The sequence below is a fragment of the Metopolophium dirhodum genome, chromosome 1, assembly GCF_019925205.1.
Source record: "Metopolophium dirhodum isolate CAU chromosome 1, ASM1992520v1, whole genome shotgun sequence".
NCBI lineage: Eukaryota > Metazoa > Arthropoda > Insecta > Hemiptera > Aphididae > Metopolophium > Metopolophium dirhodum.
Window position 1 is genome coordinate 9,981,726 of NC_083560.1, and position 9,285 is coordinate 9,991,010.

The 9,285-nt window shown below is 31.3% G+C and overlaps 1 protein-coding gene across 1 annotated transcript; it reads right to left on the reverse strand.

Annotated features, from left to right (window-relative positions):
* Positions 1–2,763: 2,763 nt before the first annotated feature.
* On the reverse strand, positions 2,764–3,834 carry LOC132949529 (KRAB-A domain-containing protein 2-like). Its single transcript, XM_061020508.1, has 2 exons — positions 3,715–3,834; positions 2,764–3,525 (listed from the first exon to the last, which is right to left on the reverse strand). The coding sequence occupies exons 1-2, from the start codon at positions 3,832–3,834 to the stop codon at positions 2,764–2,766; spliced, it is 882 nt and encodes a 293-aa protein (XP_060876491.1).
* Between the last annotated feature and the right edge of the window lie 5,451 nt (positions 3,835–9,285).

A 9,285-nucleotide genomic window follows, 5' to 3' on the forward strand; every position in this document is an offset into this window, starting at 1 on the left:
TGTATACACGATAAGTACCTTCCTAGTTGAAATAATGCTTCTATTTTAACTTCAGTATCTTGTTCGATGGGAAAGTGAATATTGTTGGAGCATTGAGGAGATCAAAATTCAAAATCCTCAATAGTTTTCAAAAATGACAGGATAAACAACATACAAATTAAGGAAAAACGGGAATTTTTACGCAAAATAGGTTTTAAAAATTAAACAGATTTTGGGTACATTTTTCCCGGCCCACTGGAGGCTACACACCATATTACTCATGGTGTGACCTCGCAGGGTTACCGGGATGATTGGGTGTGCGGGCTTGTTACAGCCAGAACCACGTGTTGAGGGGAACAAAAAAATTATATGTGGTCCCGCGTCTTGCGACGCCTAACAAGATCGTGCATTTAATCATATTACGACAGATGAGTGTAGTTGACCGACGTCGACCAGCATCAGCATTGCCCGTCCTTCGGACCCTCGTCGGTGGACTTAGCTCATCATGGTGGAGTGACGTGGGTGTCCAAAAATGTTCCTCAACCACAACGGTGAAATGTCAAAACGCCGGATCGGTGAAGCGTTGTGTTTGTGACGCACACGGAAATGTCTTGTTCTATCAAGAACGTGTTGACGGTGGAGCGTGGTTCCGTGAAGACGGTGGAAAAAGCGTCGACTAGTCGAGTGGAGCCGTTGAAAAAAAATGTCGACCAATCCAGCGAAACGCTGTTGAAAACATATTGTGTTAAGTCTGGAAGTTGGCTGTCGGCCGGCGTCGAAACTTGGTGGTCGGTATGTAGTGGGAGTCGGTCAGTGCCGTGCTTTGATAGGAGTTATACAATAATTGGCCTTTTGGGGACAGGTTGATCCGCCGGTGTCGTGCGACCGGGCCCAACGAAGGCTCTGACAGCATCGGCGGCCGTGAGCAACGGCGTTCGGACACCGAGCACTGCAGGTTGTGGGGGTCGGGGGACAATGGTTACATCTTAGATCATATACATTGGATGAAGATACTTTAATCATTTGCTGTGTCCAACATAACCCCCACTTATTAGTTATTTTACAGTGATTGTTGGCGAAACGCATGCATAATAACTAGGTGTACCTTGAAATTAAATGGTTGGTGGGGATAGAATGTCAAGCGGCATAGACGTAACCTAACCGTAGGTTGTAACCAATAAGGTACGCTCGGAGACTGTTTCTGATAGAATAATGTGCCAAAAAATGCTGTGATGTTACATTATACTATATACCAGCGGTTCTCATCCTTTTGATATATTTAAATTTGGTGAGATTTTTTACGACCGATTATTTATTTATTTTTTGGTACATTTTTAAGACTGAATAAAAATAAAAATAATGATATATTATAAGTAATAAATTAAATGATTAAAATGTTTGCAATCTCACATGTCAGGCTATTCGGGCTACTTGGCAATTGTCGGAGAAAATTTTATAACGCGTGGTTCAGAGGTAGAGTACTAGAGTACTCTTGCTACAAATATTTTTTAGTTTAAGGTGAGTGTTTTTAAACTAATAAAACAACAATAATTTATTCGTGTGTGCTTTAACCCTGAAAACCACATTTTTATTTATTATGCCATTGGAGTAAACTTTGGTATACAGACTTCAGGCTTCAGAACAATAAAAAAAAAATCAATTCTACACGGCAGAAAAATATATTATTACCTATATATAATATATATTTAATTATAATACATTTTAATATAATTAACTATATTGTAATATAATTTTTCATCATAACGCGGAAGGATCATTGGTGGAACACTAAGAAAATCGCCTTCATAAAAAAGATGAAATGCATTATTATTATAATCTGTTATAATTATTACTGTTTCACTATGTATTATTAAGTTCATCATATTTCATACTCATTTTATTTTTATTTTTTAAAAGCTGTATAGCATTTATATTCTAAATATTAAATTTTTTGGTTTATTTGATAATTATAATTGTGCCTATATAATTTTATTTTTACGCATTAAATGCGAATAATATTCTCATAAGCTAATACAATAAAATTTCATACATGTAAAATAACGTATACAGTTTTGAGAAGCAAAAAAAAAACGTTATTTGTTCAAGTGGTACATGAAAATTTTCAAACTGTGTAGGTGGTAAGCGAATATTAAAAGTATGAGAACCACTGGTATATTATAAGTATATATGTTACGGGCAAAGTAGACTTTAGGGTAATGTTTACATTGCCCGGACTGTATAGTATTGCCCAGTAAAGTTTGGGCAATATAAACCAAAATTTTTCATTTTATAATTATAAACCTTTTTAATCTTATCAATCTTGTTAATTACCTTTTAATTGAATATTATTACCTTAATATTAAATTTTTAAATTACTTTTACTTTGTGATCACAATTACACTGAACAATACATAAATATCATGACTTAAATTATTTATTTTTACAAGTATTATTAGAATGACATTTTGAATTGCATTATTTCCCTGATGCCTTACATTTACATTTTTTGTTTAAACATTGTTGAGGCCAATTACATCTATCATTGCATCTAACTTTCCTTCGGTGGTTCCTATCTTATAGTTATCGTCATGGACTATAATAATAAATATAAATATTAAAATTATATTTATTATACTTAAATTTATAGTAAAATTCGTGTTTTACCTGATAGAATAACTCCAAGAATACAACGAAGGTCGCTGTGAGGTCTGTCTACATCAGGTATTTTGATTTTGACGGTTTCACCAACTTTTCTTTCACAAAATCTTTTTTCGGATGATTCTTTCATTCGATTCGCTTGAATTTCGAAGTTTCGACTGACTCTGTTCTTACAGTAGTTATTTTATTTATTCTATTATCTATTTTTTTTTCTTCATCATTTTCTTCAATCAATGCTTCATCAAATTCACTATGATCTCCAGTATTCATTGACGTAATAGTTGCCTCTAAATATTCTTCGGTTATCAATTTATTAATGATTGATATTAAAAGTAGCGATGATTTTAATCCAATTTTAGCACTACATCCAAACATTGCTTCATATTGGCTGCATTTTATTCCATGATGTAAGGATCGATTTTTTATGAATTGAACAAATTTTAGTCCTTCACTCCATTTTTTTGTTTTGTTGTCTTGTAACCAAGTGGCAAGTATATTTTCCACATCTTGATTGGCCCTTTTGACGGACCCTTGACTTGACTGCGAATGTCTCGGTTTTTCGTGTATAATTTTTAGATCTTTCCACATATTACATAATTCATTTATTATTTTATTCACGAATTCTTGGACATTGTCGCTTTGTAGAATCGTTGGTGCGCCAAATGTTGTAAAAATAACAAGAACTACATAAGCTACTTCTTCAGCACGCTTATGCATTAACGGGCGAAGCAAAACAAATTTTGTCAGATGCTCCTGATACACTAAAATAAATTTATAGTTTCCGTCAGGTTGTGCCTGCATATCTACGAGATCAAATTGACATCTAGAATTCAATTCATTTGAGATTATTGGTTTTACAACAAGACCTTTCTTTGCAGTACTGCCTTTCTTTTGACAAGAAATACATACATTTAAATATAACATAATCGATTCTCTCGTAATATTATTATGTTTTTTATTAAGTTCATATTCCATACGGTTTCGTCCACCATGACCGATAATTAAATGAGTATCATTAATAATATTAAATAATTCTTCATTAAAAACATCGTACTTAAAACCATTACCTTCACTCACTTGAACAATTAATTTTTCCACATTAGATACTGTTATTACGTCATATTTTTTCAAAAGTTTATGGCCTCTTGATTTCAGTTTAAGTTGTTTTACCTCTGATATTAATTCATAATATTTCATTTTAGTTAAATATGTACTGTTAACATTTTTTTTTTATGCAATTTCTAGATTTTTTAAATATTGCTCTTCCATTTTAATAAATTTAATTTAAATACCATACATTAATTTAGCGAACGCCGAACACTATACCTACTAACACTACAACACGACACGACTATCGACTGCGCTATACTAAATAGTATTAAAACCCACATTATGTACGATTCAATGATTAAGAAAATAATTGTTGTAGAATACCAAAAAGGTTATACCGATTAACCGATAAGCCGTTAGCTTAACACAATAAAAAAAAAAAATTCACTTAGCAAATATTAAAATAAAAGCTCAAGTTACCATGTCCAATTTACTATAGCAAAGTGTACTTGGACCGATCGAAGTGTAACCCTGCCCGGCCAAAATAGTAATTTAATGCATTGCCCAAAAACATCGACCAAAGTATACATAGACCGGGCAATGTAAACATTGCCCGAAAGTCTACTTTGCTTGTAACATATATATATATATATATATTATAATTATACAATAATATGTTGGTCTTTACTGCAGTTAAACAGTAACATTACATTCTCACACCGACTGTTAATCTGTTGAATAAAATATTATAGTATCTATATTATTTGTAAAAATTATTGAATTATAAAATGTATTAAAATAAAATGTATTATATTATCCATGGGTGTTACAGTGAGCACTAATCCCGTTTGTGCCACACGACCCACCATCACCACACTTGTCGTTTCCAGTAGCAAATCTGATATGTATATTGTATTTTTTATATTTTTTATATTTATTCTCTTTGTGTTTTTGTCATATAAATTATCTGTCCTGGGCCTGTTGCCTCAGATAGTTTTATATTCTCGTTCTTAAAACCTTGTATTGTTTACTTTCTGCGGCCAACGCCCTTTTATTATCACTATTATTTTATTATTATTATTATTATTAAAAAGTATTTGAGAACCTATTATTATACAGTATATCTGGTACATAATAAACTGTTTAAAAATTGTATTTAAAATATTCCTCAAAAAATTTTTTTTTTCTAATGTATTTTAAATTTAAGTATTATAACTAATTATTTTTATCAATTAGTATATACATTTTACTAACCGACATAATTAGGTATTATTGGGATTGTAAGCATATATTTCATTTTAATACATTTTAGGATTCAATAATGTGTACAATAGTTTTATATCATAGAATGTAGGCGTAATTATGAGTTTGTATTAGGGAGTGGAGAGACATTTTTTTAAACGCATAATACTATATACTGTAACGGAGTAGCCGTGACCACATAAAAACGGTCCTTTTCAGGACCACCAATCAGCGGACAGTATGCTAGCACAAGCCACACAAACTAACGTTAGGGACAATAACTAGGCCCCAAGTAATAGTCTTCAACATCTCTTCATACCTTTAATACCTACCACAGAATGAAGAAACGAAGACCCGAAGACCACCAGCATAGCAATCCAGCCGAAACTACAGACGAAGTGATCGATACGGCGGCGAATACGCTCGTTATACGAGGCGGCAACCGACGTGCATTACAGTTCCTGACTACCCCGTCGTCGACATAACAACGAGAACATTCGCTAAGTAAGGTGATATCCGTGATAACACGCACACCACCATCAGCGTGGCTAACGCATCCACGGTCGATCTACCATCGCGACCAGTCAAAAACGGTTCTTATCAGAACCACCACTCTGACCACCCACCCTGCCTGCTAAGACATCACTGTGAGGCGGTATCAAATCGAACACGACTTATACAAGACCGTGGGAGAGCGATTCCGACTCATCCCTTTCATTATTATATAATTATTATTATATTAAGTTAGAAATCCCGACATTTGTATGGGGAAGTCGAACCTCTACAGGTCCGATACCGGCCGTTGCGGCTCGCTTCTGTAAGCCAACCGCTCGGCCCGGAAACCAACTCCTTTCAATTGAATATATATAATACATCTCACAATAAACAGACGAAGTTGTACATAAAAAACAATCACGTGTACAATTATTTACGATCACGGGACGTCGGGAATCGACGGACCGTATCAATACTAAATAAATTAAATAAATATTATAAATACAAAATTTAAAAGTACAATGGTTAATGGTAGCTTTACAAAATATACAATATTATAATATAACATAATACTAACCTACCTAGCATTCTTTTTAGATTTTTTTGAAACATACATATTTCAACGATTTAAGACTTAAATCATTATTTTAAAGTTATTTCCTTCAAAAGTTGCCGAATTTACGTATTTTAAAGAGTTAAGAATGATAGGGAAATGAGCGGTACCAATAGCACACTTTTTGTAACTATGAAATGAATGAAAATGAAATGTTTTATGTGAATTACTGATTACTGAGCACTTTTACAATTTGTTTGCTTATTAAAATTACTGTCAAAAAGTATTTGAGTACCATCCTAGTATTTGATAAATTGTTAAAAAATAATATCTAAAATATTCACCAAAAAATAATTTTTCTTATGTATTTTAAATTCAAGTATTTAATACTATTTGTTTTTATCAATTATTTTCTACATTTTATTGACCGACATATTATGGGTTTTTTTTTGTTATAAAATATTTCCTCTTTTTAATATCAGTCAAGCTTTGTTTGAGGATTTTGGCAGTGGAATTTAAATTATTTATATAATAGTATTTGAAAAATTTATTAATCATAAATCATATGTACGACTATGCGCCAATATATTTACAATATTTACGATGCCGAAAAATTTCCCAATCCACTCCCGAAAGCATGCATTAAATACTATTTACAAAGTTTCCAAACTAACTGAACAGTAATCTTACATTCTTACACCTACCGTTTATCTGTGGCAGGGGCGGAATTAAGAGTGCGTTAGGGTGGATAGATCCCCTCGCCCAGAACCTTTATAACATTCATTTATACAAGAAAAGTAAAGTTTCTTTTATAAACCGTAAAAAAAAAAAACACGTAAGTACCTAGTGTCTATATTATGTTTTACAACAAACAAAATTAATTTAATATTTTGAATAATTTCACTTTATGACTACCCAGCATTTTTTTTTATTGAAACATACGTATTTCAACAAAATTAGAAAAATGGTGCAAAATAAATTTGCGGAATTCATTATTTTGGAATTTATATCAATCCAAAGTTTGCAAATCTAAGTTTATACGCATACGCACAACACTGTACTTAACTACAAAACTCAGTTCTATAAATTACAGCTGGAAGCGCTGTATAAATTTGATAACCGTGATATACCAGGCGGCAGTGGCACAAAATATTTATTAACCTATGACAATTGTCATAGGTGATTTTAGTAGGTAAGGGGTCACCTCTGTCATTCTATATTTATTTTTTGAAAATTCGTTGAATAGACAACATAAAAACTATACTTGGTGTATGGTTAGGAATAGGTGGGATGTTAAAATTTTATGTGAAGGTGTCTAATGTCATAGGTAAAAATTTGGACTTCGGCGCCACCATATATTAAATATATTATTGTATAATTATTTAGTACTCATTTATTTATTTGTTAATATTGTACATTCTGAGTTTAATGTTTTGTTTTAAAAATGATGTGTGGTGGTGCCGCTCTGCTGTTCATTAGGCTACCATATGCACCATTGTTCTTAACTTGTTGAAATTCATATGTTTCAAAAAAAAATAATGCTGGATAATAAGTTATAACTTATAAAATGAATTTATTCAAAATATTAAATTTCTTTTGTTTGTATCATAATATTATGAAGGTAGCTACTTACGCGGTTTATGAAAGAAAGTCTTATTTTCTTGTACACAAATGTTATTAAGGTTCTGGGAGAATCTATTAACCCTCACCCACCTTTAATTTCACCCCTGCCACAGATAAACGGCCGGAGTAAGTATGTAAGGTTACTGTTCGTAGAGTTCGTATTATATACATAGGTGTCATGTAACATATTTATATTTATAATTGTTACATGTACTAACAGTCAATGTTAAATTTATTGTAAGTAACTACTTAATATTTATGTGTATGGATCAAAATATACGCTTGTGGGGAGGAGGGGACCACTGTAACTTCCAATTTAATGTAAAGTGTGTAGTACGAAAATAATATATTTTAGCCTCTGGCATATGCTACATATCCAAGGATCACGTTATCACAATACCTAACATTTTCTAGATTTTAATTTACCTAGCAAAACTATCTAAAACCTACAGATTTATAAAGATCAAAAGCAGATTGAAATTTAGATAAAATTGATGTTCGTGTAAGTTGCTACAATTATTTTTTAGTTTTTGTACAAGTGAATTACGACAACGGTAAATTACGGTAGTTGTTAAATAGATACCTAGGTATATTTTGGCTTAAGTAGAAGACAGTGTTTTCGCAAATGAGAGTACCATGTAGGTATACATTATAGTTGTTTAAACATAAATCACTTGCATATTTACACGTATAAACGCAAAAGCGAGCAACAATAAATAAAATTCTAGACAGCAGAATAATATAATATTATATATAATTATATTTCATTTTCATACATTTTAATATAATTCTTCATAATTTGGTAGTACGCTATAAGTAAGTCTCCTTCTAAATTGAATGCATTATTATTGACATTAAATATTATTTGGTTTATTTGATATTAATAATAATACAAAAAATAATCGTGCATAATTTTATTAGTATGCATTAAATACTTATAGCTAATATTATATCATAATTTCGTAGCTACGAATAAAATAAAATTCAACGCATGTAAAATAACGTATACAGTTTTGGTAAGCGAAAAAAACGTTATATAGTTATAAAGTGAATTTATTCAAAATATTAAATTGATTTCGCTTATATTATAATATAATGAAGGTACCTACACGGTTTATAAAAGAAAGTCTAATTTTCTTGAATACAGATGTTGTTGAAATATACAATTAATGTTAGTAGTCAACCTCGACACGTGTGTACAATTTAGTATCTAGTTATACGAGTATACGACCCACTCTCTTCACGGATGTAACACGACCTCGGTTGTGTATATATAAAGAGCCTTTGAAGTATGTAATACTACTAATACTCACTTGCAAAGGCGCCGTCGTACAGTGCGTATACGGTGTGTATATTGTCACAGTTAAATTGTCCAGTTGTACTTTATTATATATTATACTTATACATAATCATATTGTCGTGTTATTATTCATTTATACTAATACTGAAGTCATTAATCCGTCCAGCGTTAAACTCAACAAATGATATAAAGGTTAAAAAAAAAAAAAAATATTTATAAAATTGTATTCCACAGATTAGCAGTCGGTGTAATAATGTAATATTTACAGGTAAGACTGGATAAAAAATTTTATTTAAAATGTTGAACACACGATTTTGGAATTGAAAAGCTCAAATAGCTAAAAATGATAAGTTAAAAATAATAATATATAGTATACATATATATA